Source organism: Perna viridis, chromosome 4, assembly GCF_037379345.1.
Source record: "Perna viridis isolate PV_CMFRI_1.1 ecotype Kerala chromosome 4, ASM3737934v1, whole genome shotgun sequence".
Lineage (NCBI taxonomy): Eukaryota > Metazoa > Mollusca > Bivalvia > Mytilida > Mytilidae > Perna > Perna viridis.
Genome location: NC_142448.1, coordinates 43,386,147 through 43,406,558, shown reverse-complemented (window position 1 = coordinate 43,406,558; position 20,412 = coordinate 43,386,147). Strand labels below are relative to the sequence as shown.

General features: G+C 30.9%; 1 protein-coding gene across 2 annotated transcripts in view; it reads left to right on the top strand.

The window, feature by feature from the left end:
- Positions 1-20,412, top strand: part of LOC148620190 (microsomal triglyceride transfer protein large subunit-like) — a 31,514-nt gene that overhangs the window by 8,720 nt on the left and 2,382 nt on the right. For both annotated transcript variants that reach the window (XM_088580872.1, XM_088580871.1), the window contains 17 exons: positions 1,493-1,665; positions 1,986-2,195; positions 2,632-2,748; positions 4,726-4,865; positions 5,513-5,601; positions 7,124-7,200; positions 7,654-7,814; positions 8,284-8,452; positions 9,090-9,200; positions 9,765-9,980; positions 11,139-11,356; positions 13,180-13,277; positions 13,922-14,043; positions 14,868-15,074; positions 15,506-15,660; positions 16,349-16,516; positions 17,692-17,842. In XM_088580872.1, coding sequence (XP_088436998.1) covers positions 1,493-1,665; positions 1,986-2,195; positions 2,632-2,748; positions 4,726-4,865; positions 5,513-5,601; positions 7,124-7,200; positions 7,654-7,814; positions 8,284-8,452; positions 9,090-9,200; positions 9,765-9,980; positions 11,139-11,356; positions 13,180-13,277; positions 13,922-14,043; positions 14,868-15,074; positions 15,506-15,660; positions 16,349-16,516; positions 17,692-17,839 — 2,579 coding nt within the window. In that variant the 3' untranslated portion in view covers positions 17,840-17,842. The remainder of the gene's footprint in view (positions 1-1,492; positions 1,666-1,985; positions 2,196-2,631; positions 2,749-4,725; positions 4,866-5,512; positions 5,602-7,123; positions 7,201-7,653; positions 7,815-8,283; positions 8,453-9,089; positions 9,201-9,764; positions 9,981-11,138; positions 11,357-13,179; positions 13,278-13,921; positions 14,044-14,867; positions 15,075-15,505; positions 15,661-16,348; positions 16,517-17,691; positions 17,843-20,412) is intronic.

Below are 20,412 nucleotides of genomic sequence, written 5' to 3'. Positions count from 1 at the left end.
CAAGATTTTCCATATCATCCTGGACCATTGAGTTACAATTTCATTTAAATGCACTGATAATGAACATTTCAAGGGCAGACAACTCTGTCAAAAACCTCATTTTTCTAGCATTCTATTGAAAAATTTCTGAGCAAAGCCTATGATGCAGAGATCAAATAATGGTCTTTTCAAGTACAGAAATTATCCTTGAGTGATGTTACAGTCAGATTGGTGGGGTTTTTGACATGTATGTTTCTGATTTTTCCAATTTTGCCTGATTCTTACAAACACTAACACTTAAGAGTTAATAGTCCAGGACTTTATCAAATGTAAATCAAAGTTCCAGTTTAGGAAAATAAAACATCCTTGATAAATTGTCAAGGTAGGAGAATGGAGGTCCATGACTTGGGTATAAAAAAATTCAGAAATTGAGGGTCTCAGACCTTGGACCACTGTTAGTTTGAACCCATCATTGGAAAGTGTTGAGAGTGAATTTGGAACATCTGATTCTGTTCTGAGCTAAGTATCCTGTATTATAAATAAATATTCCATTATACATGTAGTTGCTAACTTGATTTGTATGCAAGGTTCCACTGCCAACCTACAATATATGTGATTGTTATAACAGAACAAATCATCTTTCTGAAAATATAATTACTGAAATTATATTTTAAATAAATTAATTATTTTCATATTTTTAGCTTAAATGAATTGGATACCAAAAAAGGGTGATAAGCCCATCATGTACATGCTTTAGTCCAGATATTTATTATAGCATTTCCTTTTCACCTTTTGCACTGTTATGTACATATTTTATGCTTTATCTTACTTAGCTTTAGCCCAATTCTCAGCTCTGTATGCTTTACACTTGTGCTAGAATTTCTAGTATTACAGGGTATGATGTAAATATTTTGTGAACTTTGTATTATTGGGCAGGTTAATGATAATTCTACTTGCCCAAAATTAAGTGAATACATGTTGAAAAAACCCATGAAATTTGGTTGTACTTTGCCTGAAGCTGTGGGAATGTTTGTAACTTCTACTTTTCCAACTGGTAATTTCACTTGTTGCACAGGACAACCTCTAAAGTCAGACCCTGCATTTGTATTTCTTAACATGAATATTATAATTACCGCTAAAATTATATTTTACATGTATATATGGTATTGGTTTGAATGTAAATTGGTCATTTTCACATCTCTAAACTAAACTAAAGTGGGAAAGAGTAGCTTAACCTATCACAAGTACAAAATATAGTCTTCACATTCTTTATTAGGACTGTTTTTTATACTGAGGGACAAGCAAAAACATTCAAATCAGTTTCATTTCACAGTGAAATATATATAAACTGAACCCTTTTTGGACTAGATTTTGTGTGGTTTAGACAGGTATTCAGTTTTCCTTGGTTCAAAATCTATCTAAATTGATATGCAGGGACTTGTGTCATTGTGTATACTGGTTTATTAAGGATTTGGTTCTGATTTAGTTCTAATCTTTTCACTTTATATTGTAGGTCATTCATTCTCACTGACTCCTGGGAAGACTCTTAAATACTCATATGCTACCAATGTTGTGTTCAATGAAATGAGCAAGGTTGGACAAAAAGATGTTGGGTATTACCTGAGTACAAATTTTGAAGTTTCTCCAGTTTTTATGGTTGGAGATGTTCAGTTGGTGAAAGTTCAGGTATTTTTATAAGTTATAAAGGCATCTACAACAGTTTTAAGGATATCATTAAACAGCAAAATAAAAATGCACATGCTTTAGTGTAGCTGTTTATTGAAACAATCCAAGATGTTTTTCATTAACACCTTTAACTTTTTTTCAAGGCTGCTGACCTGTTTTCCACTGTAAAGATGTAACTCTATCTTGTTTGATCATATTTACTCAGTAAGTTACAGACTTGAGGTATATTTACATGCATTTCTTGATCAATGAGATCTTTAATTTGAAAACTTACATTAGTTGTATTTATAATGTTTCACATATTTTGTTTTTCCATCAAGTTGTCTAGTGCCTCTTTGTCAAGTGTCTCTAGACCAGATTTAAAAAGAGAGTTATCTACCTTGCTGAACTATCCAGTCTACTTTGAACTCTCTGAGGGCATGGTTGGTCAAGTTCATGCCCCTGGGAAAGAGAGCGTCTTCTGCAGTAACATCAAGAAAGGGATCATTTCCTTGTTCCAGCTACAAGAGCAGGATGGAGATCGAGAAGAGGTACATTGTCTATGTAACATGATTGTTACCCTTGATGGAAATTTGTTAATTTGTCGATGATTTAATAGTTACTGACATATTGCATTTTTGACATGCAGGTATTTGATCATTACAAAGCTGAATGCAGGAATAACTTTTACAATGTTCAGTCGATTTTTTTTTTTTTTTGAAACTCACTATCCTTATCTAATATGTACATTTCTAGATAATTTTATTAAAGATACACCGATCTACTAGTATTTGAAATCTGTTTTCATTTATGCTTGTTTTAATCGTGCATCATTGTGCATCTGTGTATCATCAAACATTCATATTTTTTTTTCATCACATTTCATGGCAACACTAACAACTGAAAACTCTTTAAGAAAAAAGTCAGTGGCTTTTTCAGTTTTAATATGAAAAGTAAATAGAATGCAGCCTTTAATTATTTTGACAGCTAGATGTATCGGGAGACTGCACATCATCATATATAAACACTGGATCATCTATAACTAAAAATAGACAGAACTGTCAAAACCTGGAAATAGCCGGACAATTTATCAACCCTAATAAGGTGTGTTTGAGACTTCTGGTATCTTTACATTAATAGGGCTTATACGTCTCACCATGTTACCCAGTGAGTTCATGAGAATGGACCTTATCTCCCATCCAAAAGCATGGAAAATGACTGTTCATAGAATAAAAACTGCAATCCTATAATTGAAAACCTCTCATGCCTAAATCATACCTGTTAACCTTTGGAAAAGTTCATGTCAGTGATTATTCCCCATTAACACTGTCCCATGTGTGAGATTTTTACTTAAAAGCAAATTTTTTTTTTAAAAATTCAACTGTTTAGTATTTTTCATAGAACTATATTTTTAACCAAAAACTTCCCACAAAACTAACATTTTAATGTGGGATATTCTTAATTTTACATTGATTTTGTGTTTAAATCTCCTCCCTAATATTGGAGGGTTGACAGATACGTTGAATACAATGATCAAAATATGACTGAACTATTTCTGCACTACGATAAGCATGGTAATCACACAAAATATAAAATGTGACTACTTTACTTCATATTTATGTAATCAGAAGTAGCAAACTGGTCCTTTCAACAGTAGAAATTCAAATCAAGAAGAAAGACTTACACAAGTTCTACTTCGAGTTACAATATTTCATCTAATAATCAAAGAAATATATATGGATTTTTGATAAGTAGGCAAAAAAACTTTGTAATTTGTAACAATCAAGCAAAATGGGAAACACCTATAATATTCATGTCAAAAACCCACCAATCTGACAATATACATGTATTTTCACTGAAGGAAGTCTTCTCTATTTGAAATGACTACTATTTGATTTCTTCATCATTGGATTTGTTAAGAATTGTTTTAGTAGAATGTTCATTCCAAGTCCATTTCAATGAAATTAAAACTCATTTTACCGAAATGATATGGAAATTTTCGTCTATATTCCTTGATTCTGACATTACAAATAGCAAAGTTTCACTGTTAAAGATATGTGTTATTTTATACCATATTTTACCCACTGCTTGGTTCTTACGGCCACTGAAACTTTGTAAGAATCATGAAAATTCTGTTATATGTGATACACCCTAGAAAAGGCTACACATTTTTATTTTTGTTATCAAGATGCTTTATGGGTCTTTATGATGAAATGTTTAATTATTCATTCCAATCTGTTAAGTTTTAGGAGATAATTCACATGAGAAAATCCAATGGTTTCTATTTTATTCCAGTGTCATTTACAGAGTTATCTTCCTTAATTTTTTAATTTTCAATTCATGATTCTGTATGATTTATATCTACCAAGACCAAAGATTATATGAAAAGCCTAGTGTTAATTTCTGTTTGCTATAACATTTTAAAACAAAATTTTAAAAATAAAAATATGTAGGCTTTCCAACCATGTATCACATCTTGCAGGATTTTTAACAGAAGTGCTACTTAATTAAAATTTTAAATATGTATTCATCAGAGAATAATACTGAGTGTGATAAATCTACAATTTTTGTCCACATTTAGCACAAATCTGTGGAAATTCTGATATTTCAAAAGTATCAAGACTGAAGTCTGTGATAGAAAATGTTGGGCAGACAAGGAAGAATTATAAAAAACATTAAATGTCAGTCTCTGTAAAAATCATGCAGTGGGTAAAACATGGTATGAAAAAAAAACCACCATTTTGAATGTTTAATTTGACTTTTAGCACCATCAGAATCGGGGAATACAGACATGATTTTCCATATCATTTTGGTAAATTGATATTGAACATTTCCAGGGCAGACAACTCTGTCAAAAACCTCATTTTTCTAACATTCTATTGAAAAATTTGTGAGCAAATCCAGAGATGCCTGAATCAAATACATGTAATAGTCTTTTCAAATAAAGAAAGCATCCTTGAGTGAAATTATGTTTACAGATAGGTGGAGACATGACATGCATGTTCATGATTTTTCCTTTTTTTGTCTGATTCTTACAAACACTTACACTTTAAAATTGTTTTGATAAATATTTTTTTGCAGTTATTTGGAATAACAGTGTCAACAGTATCTGATACTCATTATCAAATGTCTGATGGAGTTATACAAAAAGCTGACGGAACCTACCAAAGTACTGTCACAATTAATATTAAGTCATCTATAAATAGTGTCGTCACCACTCAGTAAGTTATATCATAGTTTTCCTTTGTACATAATTATTACATACTATGCTGTATTTTTGCTCCTTGCAATTGAAAGTCAAGTATATTTTAAACACATTTCAAGTATCTTATTATTCTTCATTGTATATCATTGTCAAATCTATGCGTTTTTTTTACTCTTTATGCATGTACATATAAGTGTCCAAAGTCTAACATAAATATAAATCTCCTATGTATGTCATGGTGATGGGTAATGCTAGGTAGTACTTTGATCCATGAATCCTCAAAATAAACTGAGGACAAAAGCAGTAAAGTTTAAACAAGTACTATTTTTTAAAAAAGATATCGCAGACGCAGTAAAATTTGTTCTTTTTACTTATAATTTTCTACATTTCATTCAGGAAATAACACATGGCACAAAATTTTAATTTTTGATATAGTTTTTTCGAATGCAACTAAGTTATCATTATTTGGCCAGTTGAGAAAAAGAATCAGGTGACTTGTGTGTCCTCGGAAGAGTGTCTTTAAGGTCAGAGGGTAAAATGCGAAACTATAGCAACTGCATCAAAAACAAATTGAATTGAAGATTTTGTATGAAGTACATACAGATGTAAAAGACATGAAGTAGTCATTTAAATGAGTATACATAACTTGTTATTTATTTCCAGACAATCATTACAGCTGCTGAGTACAGTTGAAGGACCAGCAACAAAACATATATCATCTATTGAGGATGCCATCAGTCAGCTCAGTAAAGGTAGGATATGGACAAGATGTACCGTATAGCGGGTAATGTTCATGGATGCAAAATTTATAATTAGGGACATTAAATTTTTAGAACTTTTTTCCCCAAGTGAAGGCCAAGTGAATGTCCGTCCAAAGCTTGTGGACGCAACTCCTCAGAAATGGTTGAACGGAATTCGACCAAATTTTGTAGGATTGTTTATCACCATATGTAGTTCACCATACTTAACTGCTAATTTGATTCAACAATTTTTATGGGAGTTATGGGACTTTGTTCATTTTTCACATTATTCGCAATATGAACACCTGGTGGACGCATCTCCTCAGAAACCACTAATAGAATTTGACCAAATTATGGAGGATTGTTTGTCACCATATGAAGTTCACCATACTTAAGTGCTATTTTGATTCGACAATTTTTTATGGGAGTTATGGGACTTAGTTCATTTTTCACATTATTCGCAATAGGAACATCTTGTGGATGCAACTCCTCAGAAACCACAGAATGGAATTTGACCAAATTATGTAGGATTGTTTGTCACCATATGTAGTTCATTATACTTAACTGCAATTTTGATTCGTCAGTTTTTATGGGAGTTATGGGACTTTGTTCATTTTTCACATTCTTTTTTTGCTGATTTTTTTGTTGTTGTATGAAGAATTCTTAACCTAACTTAATTTGATTCATTAAGATACATTAACCTTGAATCACCACATGGACTTATGAAAGCACATAAGTTTTGAATCTGCTATTTATACAAGTGTCAAACATTTGTAATTCAACTCTTTTTACAGCGGCAGGGGACATACGGCTACGCATAGAATTCTTGTCATATTCTTTATTTAGTTCCCTTTTACCTTTTAAATGTGGCTATTGTTCATTCATTTTTTTATTCATTTTAAATTTTTGCAGTCTTTATTTTTGGCAGCTGCAAATTTAATGGATTTTGAATTATAAGTTAAACATCTTGACTTAAATTTGGCAAGCTTTTATTTTCGCAATTCCCCAATCCTCACAGATATAGCAAAAAATCAGAGCATTGCAAAAATTTTCCACTATACAGTATATTCAACGGAACTATTCCTGCCATCATGCAAGTATTCATAAGTTTAGGCATATAGTTTACATATGGTGGAGCACTATTTTATTGCTCACACTTGCACAGTTTTTAAAATATCCAGTTTCTTTACTTCTGAATGGATACTTCAAAACTGTAATTGCCTTGAGTTCACATTGTTTTTACATTGTGCCCTAATCTCAACTTTAGGAGGTAAGTAATTTATTAAGATCAAACTGCTTTTAGTTAGCAGATAACTTGAATTCAGGGGCTTAAAGTGTATCTAAAACAAGATGTAAAGTTTCTCTGGGATATTGAAATTTATTTTCCTTTTTTCTCAATACATATTTTTTTTCAGGTTTTCTTGAATATTTCATTTAAAAGATACATGTATTTGTAAAATTGTATTATTATTAAAATATTATTTGAAATGGAAATAAAATGCTTAAAAACATTTTGATTGAACATACTTTTCAGAATTAAAACAGACATTATCATCAACATTGCTGCCAAGTGGAGCTGAAGTTCAGACATGTATGGACAATTGTCAAAGGGTATGGAACATTTACTGAAAACATACTAATTTCCACAGTGTTTTAATTTCCACAGTGGACAGAAAACCATGAAAAATGATATCTGCGAAATGATTTTAAAACTATCACGCTAAGCATTTTTTTTATGAAATCGCGAAAATTGATACCCGCAAATATGTTAACATGATAGAATCTGCGAAAATGAGCAACCACAAAAATCAATACAGTTTACAGTATTATAATAACTTCTTTTAACTTTCTTTTTTATAGAATGTGTTTAGGTTACGAAACACTTTTTATAACCTCACCTGCATAGTGATCTGCTATAGTGAAAGTTGAAAATTTGATTGGCTATCATTCATCAGTTATGACAGCTTTTCAAACATTACCTTTATAGTGCAAGATAAAGAATATTTTAGTTTATCTCAAGGCAGGAAACTTAAAGTTTTTAATGCAACACTTGTATTTTTTCAGCCTCTAGATGTTTTGAAGAAATTGAAGGACAGTTTAACAAGTGAAAAACTAGCAACTGCTGAATCAGGAAAAGCATTTATAGAAATGTTGAGAACTTTTAGAAATGCTGGAAAAATTACCATAGAAGAAGTACTGACAAATAGAGACAGCTATAACATAGTGTATGTATAATACCAATTTTATCTAAGGGAAAAAAATCATATTAAAAGGTGGTGTTTTTTATTGAAATCAATTAATACAATCACGCTCATGTTTGTTACAGATAAAATATACACAAATCTGTGTGAAATTGGAATTCTTCAACACTTATCTCATGTGCAAAAAAAAAAAACAATGATTTAGGTCAGTTTCTACTTCTTTCATAATAAAATGTTCATCTCAAAATTCTTCTCTAACTAGTATTTTGTTTACAAGGTTTTTTTTATGTTGATCTAGGTATGAATAAATGTTGAAAAAAAGATACCAAAAAAATCTTTGTTTAAATTTTAAAAGCTGTTCCTGAAAATATTTTTATGGATAGTGATGGCACACATGAACTTTGGACACATTACACCTGGTTTTAGATTTACTTTTATTTTCCAATGTGATGTTTAAGCCATCTAGGTTCTACTTATACAATTTCTATTACAGCCCACAGTTGATAGATGTGGGGGCGGCTACACAGACTCCTTTTGCTCAGCGAGCAATGATGGATTTGGTACAGTTTGAACAAGACTATTCTACAGAATATCCAGAAAGGCTTTTACTGGCATTGGCCTTTAATACACACCCAGGAGATTTTGTAATACAGGATCTACTGGTAAACAAGAATAATTGTATTTATTATATATATATCATTAAAATTATTTAATTGGAAAATTGGATCATGAAACTCATTTCTGCCTATTTTTATAAGCCACACCCACAATTACTGGACTATTTTTATTGATCACTGTATATTGCCTATTTTCTGTGTATAATAAGTTACCAAAACAGTGCTTTTCATAACACTCTTTGGTACAGATGAGATAAGAAAAGAGGAACATGTCAAATGTAATTATAATTATTTTTCATTATTCATTAAAGCATTGACCAGTTGCACATTTTGGACAAAGTGCACGTCATTGATAATGTGTAACTGTCAATGCTTTTACATGTACCTGCTGAATTGCCAGTGGGACATCAGAAATGAAATATTCAGTTCTTAATCTGGTTTACACAAAGCTTTTTAGTTTTTCCAGGGTTCAATGTAGACATGTTTTGCTGCATTTTGTAGTTCTTAGTCTAATAGCTTGCCATGATAACTTACACATATACAAAAAAACTAATATTTACCAAACATAAACAAGCATTTTCATATGTACAAATATAAACCTGGTCACAAATTAGTTATTGTATTTATCAAGGAGGTTATTTTTACTAAAATATTGTTCTCTTTTAATTTTATCTCAATTTAGACCTTGATGAAAAAGAAGTTGCCCAATGCCATTATACAAGAATCAGTTGGTGATGCCTTAGGTGCTTTAGTCCATACTTATTGCCAATATCCTGATCAGTGCCAACATGAGGTAAAAATATTTAAACTTATTATCTTCAAATTATTTTCACATTTTTCTGCTCCTTAAATTAACAGATACGAATTACCTGCAAATATAAGATGGTTGTGTGGGGCATCTATTTCCTAAGGAGTCATTTATATAGTTTTGAAACTAAAGGATATCATGTAAATTTCATTGTAATGTCTATATAGATTCAGGTGGTTCATATGCTATGAAGGGGAAGGGGGTAAACTGTTTTTCCATATGTCCGTGTTTCTGTGTGTCCATAACAGTGTTTCTCGTCACAGTTTTCTCAGCAACTACTCATCACAGAAATTTAAAACATTCTTCCTATAAGTATGACATATGATGGGATCCATTTTCGGAAAAATTGGAGAACATCTTCCTGTTTACTGAGGAATCTGTTAATTTTCCTTATATCGCAATTGAAAGCGAGGGTATCACTAGGTGAGCCATCGCTAATATATTTTTTTATTCTTTTAATTTTTGTTAGAAAAAAATTTTCTGACTTAAAGTTTGGATGTCTTGTTTATTTTGTATTTTTTTGTATATCATATTCATTTTATTTTGTAGGTGATTAAGGAATACAAACAGCATGTCAGAAAGATGTTAAAAGAGTGTGAAGATGACAGCTGTACACAGAGATATCTTCGTTCTGTAGGTAATGCTGGTCTACAGGAGTTCTTACCTGAATTAATAGAATGGGCCCAGACTGGAAAGACAGCAGCCATATCATTGGCAGCCATTCAGGCCCTAAGAAGAATGAGCAAAGGTTTCTTGGAAGATCAGGTTTGATTATTGTAAATGTGATATTTTTTGAATTTTTTACTCAGAAAAAATTGAAGCATATGTTTTCATGTGTTTTAAAACATATGGTAGCATATATCTAAGACCAATATGGAAATTTATGTTTTTATGCCTATAAAATCACATGGGGGAAAAAGTTTTTTTCTAACTTATATGAAAACAATCTCTTTTCAAATAGTAAGTCCTATTGAAGACATGTGATTACCATTTGATTTTTATTCACCTTCTTTTCATGAATTTATTTTTTATTCCTGAGCATATGTTTTTCATGATGGTCCTCAACATATGTAAAACATATAAGAAACATGTGTTTTCAGGTGTTTTGAAAACATATGTTGCAATTTTTCCAGGAGATTTTGTGATACAGGTGTGGGTGTAAATTGTGTAGTTAGATGTCTTAATGTCTTAAACAAATTGAATTCTGGCAGTTCTGCCTACTTTGTGCTGTATAGTAAGATGTTGATATTAGTTGACTAGGCTAAAGGATGAATTTTGTAAAGTAAATCATTCTCTCCCATTACACAAACAAGAACATTTTTTTGTTTTTTTTGTGTTTTTTGTTTTTGTTTGTTTGTTTGTTTTTTTGTTTGTTTGGTTTTTTTTTTACAGTTTATTTCTTGATACTGAATCTAGCCAATATTTGAGGCAAATAGTTTCTATCGTTTAAAATATATTTATTGTTAGACCTTGATTTTAATGTTCACAGTTTTATGTTTTTAAAAAACATATATTTTAAAAGATGCATCATTAAATTACATGTATGAGTGATAGTATTTCGTTACACCTCCACCAGTCTGTGCTAAAAACATTAACAACCACTAACCTGAACAACAAATTCCAATTATTCTTCCTATAGACCAAACAAACTTTCACTGAATTTCAACTAGCCCAGGTAAATTTTTACTAGTCTGGGGCATAGGGCTAGTGGCTAGTGGTTAAAGGTACAGACTGCTCCTCTGAGTAGGAGTTAAGCAATCCTGGTGAACATTCATCTGTTCACCCGTCCACAGCTTTTTTGTATCCGTTTTCTACTTGTCACAGGCTCTTGATAAGGCCACAATATGTGAATAATAATACTGTTATTGACAATTTTTATTGGTTATTTGTTTCTTAGCTAATTAATTCACACTTCCTTTTTAGGCAAAATCAAAATTAGTAAAGATTTATCTACAAATATCAAGACCATATGATTCCAGTGTTAGAGTTGCTGCCCTTGAATTACTTCTCCAATTGAATCCTACATCAGATGAAATATTTGATATACTGAAGTCATCCTTAGATAATAGGAAGGAATATGAACTGTCTTTATATACTGTGAAGAGAGTATTAGATATGGCAAACACAAATCAAAATGTCAGGTATGTTGGGTGTTTGATTAATGGACTGGAATAAACATAAACTCATGTTCGAATAAAGAAAAAAGGTTGGCTCATGTATGAAATGTAAAATTAGATAATGTAAAGTTATCATTGTTTGAAGTACTGTAAAAGCAGATATTTTCTTTTGGGAATTTAATTATGTTTATTTTGTGGGTAGAACAAAGTCAACAAAAATAAATCCATGTACAATCAGTTTCGAAAACAAAGCTACCAAATTTTAACCCCATGAAAATTAATGATTATACAGTATTTGGAGTGTTTCAGAGAATGTTTCCTCATTTATGGCTTCATTCCTTGTATTGCACAAAGTAGAATCTCTTGATGATGGATTTTGCTTCCTATTTCAATAGTTTGAGTGTTTCTTACATACAATTATTTTTTTTCTTCCGATCTTCCTATGTATTTGATTATAATGCTGCTGATGTGAGGTTACTCCTTGAAACACATGTACAGCATATAGAAATTTGCAATATATATGATTGGTATTCTTGTATATATGGTTACTAAATTAAAAAAAAATATTTGATGAAGTTTGTTACGAACCTAAAACTGTTATTTATTTCTTTTTTAGATGTAGATATAAATTGAAATAGAGAGTAAACTGTTTTATTGATGATATATTGACTTTTCTTAAGGAAGTAGACCTAGAGTAAGGAACACAAATCTTAAAAATCATTGGAACATTTGTCTTCAGCATTTTACAATCTTATGTAAGCATCTAATTAACTTGGATTCATTTTATTCTGCTTCAAAGGAAAGCTTGAGAGGCACTGGTGAAATTGAATATGATGCAAACATATTACTGATTTCATGAGTTATGTCCCTTACCCTAGGTCTACCTCCTTAAGTTGTTATACCACTTGATATTTTGACTCATTTGCTACAAGTGCCTTCTTCATCCAATAATGTGAAATTTTATTCTTATGAAAAAGATAAGCTAAAACAACTTTAAAAAAGCAAAAAAAAATTTAGATTATGAATCTACATGATGAAAAGGATAGTTTGTTGGTACTTTCTGGTTGTGAACTTATACTGTGATTTACTGATAACAAGCAAGAATTTAAACATTAGTAACTTTTTCTTTAAAGACTCTTAAATCATTGATGCTAGTATAACATTTATACCCCACGCAACAAAGTTGCAGAAGGTATAATGGTTTTGACACATCCATCAGTCCGTAAGTCCATCTTCAGTTTCCAGACTGTTTTTTGAAACGCTTTCAGATATTGATATAATTTTTGGTATATAAGTTCACCATGATAAGTTACAGGTCAAGTTTAACTTTCATTTTGCTCTGATGATTTTTACCGAAATTAAAGGCCTTGAACAGAAATAACCTTTCTTTTTTTACTTTTTTCTAAACGATTGCAGATTATGACATGATTTTTGGTATATAAGTTCACCATGACAAGTTACAGGTCAAGTGTACATTTTGTTGATGATATTTACTTTGGATAAATTAAAACTCAAAGAAATCACAGTCTGGCGCTTCAAACTTCTACATGTATTTCTATTACAAATAAATTTATTTGAGTATCCAACATGGGGACGCATGGGGTATGCGAGCATGCTCACTGAGGTTCTTTGATTATTAAATGCTTGGGTGTGGAAATTTTTTGAAGGTTGGGCTTATTTATGGGACCGAGTGTCCTATATGATGGCATGGGATACCATATGTGAGCAAACTCACTTTAAGTTCTTTCATTATTTCATTACCCAATAAAAAATACATAAACTGTTACAAAATTCTGTGGATTTATGATTGTGTGTATACATTTGATAATTCTTCTGTCTTATTTCAGGGAAAGTTTGAAAGCAGCGCTCATTAAATATAAAATAAATAACTACAATTATTTTGGCCATAGAGGAAAATCAAGTGCTTTCACTGGAATTATGGCAGGTAGACATTAATGATTTATATTTTGAAGGAGGTAGAAAGTTGAAATATAACCAAATTACACCAAACAAGAAATTCGATGTTATTATGACAGCTGAACGATAACTTTGTTGATATTTACAGAGAGGATATACAGTTTTCCACTTGTAAATATTGATATATATCAGAAAGTTACAATAAAACAAAAGCATGCAAAAGATTTTCATATTATCCAATAAATAAACCATTCTGTATTGGTTATGTATAACAGTAATCTGTCTTTTGTGCAACGCAAAAGTAAACTTATACCTAATAGCTAAATAATATCTTTCAATGCATGGTGAGGCAGTGTCCTGAGATTTTTTTCAAAAATTGTGTCAAAGGTAGAGTGATTACTAGTACTCAAATACAACTGTATAAATGTTAATTCAAAGTTTTCAATAAAAATAAATAGCTTTTATAATATTATATAATGAATTCCCAAAGGATATGATCACTAAGTCGTAACAATCCTTGACCTTAATTTTACTTTCGCCAAAAAAAAAAAAAAAAACAGGAAATAGGAATCCTAGAACATTGTTTTTTTTTAAATCAATAATTAAGTTACTAGTTCCATCAATGTTTTTAAGAATCAATGAAGTAAATATGTTTTTACTTTCATTTTGCAGCAATGAAAGATCTGAATTCTACATACTACCTTCATCAGGAAACAGCTAGAACTGGTGTCATGAAGAGAAGTGGGATGGATGTTGGCATTTATAATGAATTCATCACTCAGCCAATATTTAATGTGAGTAGAATCTGATGTCTGTGTTGATTTATGTTTCTAGTCACGAACAGTGAAACCTGTCTACACTGAACCACTTTGATTTTTTTAAAATTGGTTCATATTAGACAGGTTTCAATTTACTAAGGTTCAAAATACATTTAAATTTATATAAAAAAAAGAACTTTAAATAGTGTCTGGATTAGACCTATCAATTCTTGCATTCAGTCACTACATGCAGTGACTGAATGGAACAATTGATAATCTAATTTTAATCATATTGGGTTTAGACAGGTTTTCAAACTATTCAGGGTTTGGTTTAGTCAAGTTTTCAGACTATTTGGGGTTTGGTTTAGGCAGGTTTTCAGACTATTTTGTTTTTTTAGACAAATTTTCGGATTATTCAGGGCTTGGCATAAATAGAGTTTTCAGACTATTCAGGGTTGGTTTAGATAGGTTTGCAGATTATTTGGGGTTTGGTTTAGGCAGATTTTCAGATTATTCAGGGTCTGATTTAGAAAGGTTTTCAGACTATTCAGGGTTTGGTTTAGACAGATTTTCAGACTATTCGTGGTTTGGTTTAGACAGGTTTTCAGGCTATTCAGGGTTTGTTTTAGACAAGTTTCACTGTACTAGGTTACTATGTGTCTTGATATTTTGCTGTAGACATTTTGCTGAGTATTTTTGGAAAAGATTACACTACTGGTGATTGTGATTTTGGAAAATGAACAAATAGGAGGAATGAACATTTTTTTACACAGATTATTCCAATTTTGACATATTTCAAAATCAATGCAGATAAAAAGCACCATCTCAAACTATATCTGAAATATCTGATATATTTTTAGTTTGAATTGTATGCTGAGGGATTAGAAGCATTGATAGGGACTGGAGACACAAATGAAGAAGTCCCAGAAGATGGACCAGAGGCTACAGCTGGAATGACATTGTCATTAATGGATGTTTTACTTCGTCCAATAGAATTCTTTCGTGGATCAAGTGGTCTTATGTCTGCTGTATGGAATGCTCCATCAGAACCAATGTCAGCACTGCGGGTAAATTTTATGTTAAAAAATTCCTTTTCAGAAATTTTGGAACAATTTAATCCTTAAAAAACTTGGTTTTTCTTTAATCGTTGATGCTTAAACTTGCAATGGAAACATAAATGCTGCTTATTTTCAAGGAAAAAAGTACCTAATTGTAAAATGACAATTGTGGATATTTTAATGGATCACTTGAGTTATAGGACACTGTATGTTTTGGCATCCTATTTCAGTAGTTTTTTTTTTGAGTACCTCTTGTTTACAGTTCATTTTTTGGATTTATTCTTAACATATATTTAATTCTAATGCTGCTGATGAGAAGTTACTCCTTGAAACATGTGTACAGCATATCGAAATTTGCAATATATATGATAGGTATTTTTGTATTGAACACAATTTTTCAAATTTGTTAATTTATGTAGTCATCCTTCTCTTTTTTTCAGACAAATTTATTACTACATGACCATTCCCAAAAATTACATTTATCAAATGGTTTAATAGTGGACGTACAGGTTATTGGTGTAGCTTCTATAGATCTGTCTGGTAGTGTTAGCATCAGTTTGTGGTATAAAAATTCCAATTCACTCATTAAAACAAGGTGAGTTATCCCCCTTTCTATTGGCACAGATTAGTGGCCATTATTGTATATTGCATGGAAAGCACCTACAAATTTAGATTAGTAGCACGTATTGTATATTGCATGGAAAACACCTACAAATTTGTTATTAATAATAAGGTTAATCAATGGCATTTTCATTTTTTTCTATCTAATTTCATGTCGAAATGTTTGGTAGAAAGAAATCGAAACTAGTAAAGACTTTGTGAAAGTATTGAAATACATGTACTTGGAAAAAGAAACACATTTGATAAGAGGAAGACAAAACTTATTTAATAGTTTTTGACTTTGAAATTGTTCTTTTTTTCATGAGTCATGTATTAAAATATTTGAATTTTTTGGAATTACATAAAATAATTGAATCATATTTTTTCATTTTAAGGGGAGATCATCTTTATTTTTTTATTTAATGTGTTGAAAAATAATATTGCATGCCAAGTTCAGATGTATGAGAAAAAAATGAAAATTATGTTTAAGTCCTAAATATGGGTATTGTAATAGAATTGATTCTTTTCCCATTTGTGTGTTTGTGGATCAAAAGTAATGCATTTAAAAATTTACTTGTACAATGAAATTTGATACCAACCATTTAAGTACTATTACAGTATCATATTTAAAGCTCATGTTTGATGAGAGTATTGAAAATAAATACATATTCCTGTTTTTTTAGTGGTGCAATGATTATAAGTGGTTGGATGAAATTAGATTCTGAAATTTTAAGAGGAGGTGTCAACTTTACAGCTGAATCTGAGGCAGTTATAGACTTTCAAACGGATGTAGACTTTTCTGATAAAATAAAAATGTGTCTTCAGATGATAAGGCCCCCATTACAATATAGGTAAGTTTGTAAGCTTATGTTCCTTACCAGGAACAGAGAACAAGACTAAAACAGACATGATTTTTTTTCCCATTTAAATTGGAAATCCAATATTTTCAAATCCACATTTTACCGGTATGTTTCTTATTTAACTGTATATTTTTTTTGTTGGCTTAGTAAAATTGTGTTTGTTAAAGGCTCTGGCTTTGTTTTCGATCAGTGGGTCTGTTTGCCAGTTTTCTTCAGAAACTCTTTAATGAAATGATCTGAACCTTAAATGCCTAACAATTAAGGAGTTGAAATTTGATTTTGTTAAAACATCTTTTTGAGAGTGTTTCTTAGGAAGAAAGCTTATTGCCATAATACCAGTGGTCAATTTCACAAAAACTTGTACCGTAAGTGTAAAAATTAGTCAGAAGTTATGATGTCATAATAGAAAATTCAAACAAATTTACCCCCCTCCCAACAGCACATTTAAAAATCAACTTTGTTCTGCCCTCTATGTACATTTTTTCATGGATTAGTCCTAAAAATAAATTATGGATCAAGGTTCAATTGTCATTTTGTTAGAGTCTTTTCTTTGAAAGAAGAAAGAGTTGCTTGAATCTTTAAAAAAATATTTAAACCAATATGAAATTGTAGTGACAAGTGACAGGCCAAGTACTTGTGATGTTTTATTAGTAACTAATATTTGTAAGTTTTAATGTACTAGGACAAAGGCTATTGCTTTAATCAGTTTATCTGACCTTTTTAGTAATGTATCAACAGAATTTATTTTTTCCCCATATGTTAATTAATTATAATAAGCTACAGTTTTTGCTGATAGGATAAATTTTAGAGTTGCTGCCCTTGGCAAACTTCAAAGAATTATATGTGCTTTCTCAAAACCTTAACTGTGCAGCCAATCTTGGGATATTGTATGACCTCAACAGAAAGTCTTTTTTGTATTTCAAATTAGTTTTAAGTTTCAATTATGAGAAAACTTATACTTTTGAATAAAGTAAATAGCATTTTAACTTGTAGCTTTCTAAATTGCGTAATTTAATTTGCAAGATTGTATAAATGTATATTTTGAAATGATATGTGAAGAAATGTTAATGTTTTATTGTAAACAAAGCTTAAATAATTACACAAGTTTCTCAGTTAAAAGTGTCGAAAGGAGATATAACGACTTGATATGTTTTTTTTTTTTTCAGATATTTTGTAGATAAATTTGAAAGAAGTAAATTCATAAAGAAAATATACAGAAATAAAGTAAAAAGATCAACCAGGATATCACCTATGTCATTTTTCATAAACGAGAAAAATTCTGAAATGTGCACAGAGATGTTTTCTAAAGAATAACTGGTAAGTATTTTAAGTGAAACAGAAACCTAAAGTCATTTGAAAATGTGTTAAAGAAGTTTTCTGGAAAAAAAGAAGCTCTACACCAATTCCAAACAAATGTTGAGACATTATATACAGATATTTTTTTACAATTTATAGTTGATGTCAGTGAATTTGATGTCAAATTGTAACATTGTTACTGGGCTTGCCATTATTTTTTAGTATCATGGCCAAAGTTAGTTAGTATAATGTACTGTTGTTCGTGGGGTACTTATTTTCGTGGTTTTCATGCGAAGGCCAAGCCACAAAATTTGGTTCCCAACAAAAAGGAGATTTCCATTGAAATTAATACTGAAAACCAAAAAACAACAAATTCAAGAATCCATGAACTTGTGTTTCTTCCCTAATCCACAAAAAATGATATCCATGAATTAAAGTACTTTCACAGTATGGTCAGAACACTGGAAAGATGTTTAGTTGCCAATTAATACTACAAAATCATGATCTTTTGAGCTTTTCTTTCAGTAAATGATTACTGTCAATTAAATACTTCTTATTTAGGTTGAATTTTTTGCCTATTGTTGGAATGAAATGGAATAGTTTAATAGGGATTTGAAAACACATATACAATGAAACCTGTATAAACCAAATGCTGAATTAACTGAAAACCTGCCTTAACAAGACAAGTATTGAAGTCCCATTGTGTCAGTTTTAATGTATTTTGATCCTGGACAAATTGTACACCTGTCCAAACTGACCTAATTGTACAGTCCAAAATGGGGTTCGGTTTAGAGAGGTTTTACTGTACTAATGTAATGAATAACTTATAGTCCATCTGACTAGAAACACTTTTTCATTGTACCATACATCAACTTGACAAATCATTTTGTAGATTTCTTGTCCTGTTAAAAAATTTTGAGGGTATATAATTTTGACTATTAAAAATGTTCTTCCATCTGTCTGTTCAAATTATATCGTATAACAAAGTTTTCCTCTGATGTGTAATCTAAAAGTATATGAATACATGTATATGCAGTCATTAATGGTATTATGCTGTTGGCAGGAAGTACTGTCATTGGTATACATTTGGTATCTGGACGACTTATTAAGAGTGTGTAGATGTCTATGTAATTGTGCCTTAAAGTGTGGTGCTGTATAAGGAAGACTGGGGTTAATTTTTGAGGTTTTAACTGGAACTAATTAGGAATTAAAAGCATTTATATATATATATATATGTGGAGTAAACATTGCCTTTAATTCAACTTAATTATTAGAGTGTGTTCACTGGCATAAATGGTATGGACTTTCTATACCTCCCACTTGCAAAGTGTGAGGTATATAGTGATAGGGTATCCATCCTTCCTTCCTTCTTTCCGTCAGTTTTTTTTCTGTTACTCAGAAGGGGGGCATCTCTTATCTGTTACTCCTCCTACACTGCCAGTGGAACTTAATGAAACTTTCACAGAATCTTTATTTTATATCCCTATTGTGCACCTCCTGTTTTAGATTTAATCCCAGATCAATTTGGGGATTTCATATAGCAAAAACAAAAATGGATTGTCATTTATGAATATAGGGACGTGATTTATATCTCTTACGATTTTTGAATTATAAGGGGTCAAGGGGCAGCTTCCGAAATAATCACCTTTTTTTATTTTTGGTCCTATATCAAATTTTCTTTATATTGGATTCCTCTTAAATATCCCCCAATCAGATTTCAGATATCGCTTACAGTTTTCTAGTTATAAAGGGTCAAAGGAGTCTCACCGGAAAAAATCTGACTTTTTAATTTTTTTGTCTGATTTTGAAATTTTTTTAATTTAATTTAAAATTTTGTGCAATATAGTGTCTAAACGATTTGATTTGTTCATAATGAATTGTAAGCCCTTATGCTTCAATGTGTCAAAAACCAATATTGTGTCCAAACTTTCCCTCACTGTTCAGGGTTCGATCACTGCAATCATAGTTTGAGAGAAGTTTTATGACAAATTTAGTGAAAATTAAGTACACACCTCAAAAATTAATGTATTTACAGTACCAGTTTTTGTGAAATTCTGTTCAGCAGTTTAAAAGAAGTTTTGATGTCAAATAGAGGACTGGCTGATGAACAGACAGACTGACACATAAAAACATTATATCCTCCACAAATTTATTGGTATACAACTGTCTATCATTCAATCCTTTACACCATGCTCAGTGCTTTCATTAAGAGCCGGCACCCGGCACTTTTACCCGGCTACGGTAGCATCTGGTGCCGGCAGAATAAAATAAAAGCCAAAAAAATCATGAGGAAAAATCTGGTAAATAGACATCTAAGATCGTTCAGTCTGTAGGCTACGGGTATGTCTCAAAAATCTTTTAACGTAATGTTCTAGAAAACATGTGGTGACTTAACAGTGTCAAAGCAATCACCGATTATTTTGTGCTGAACTTAAAACAAAACACTGGTGAAGATTCTGTGAAAACATGTAAAAAAAATGCCATTCATATTTGAAATTGCCCCATACCTGTCATTTTTTCCAATATTTGTTGTGATTTGTGCAGACGAGTGCAGAAATTTTTAGTATTGACAGCGAGTCAACACGTGAAAC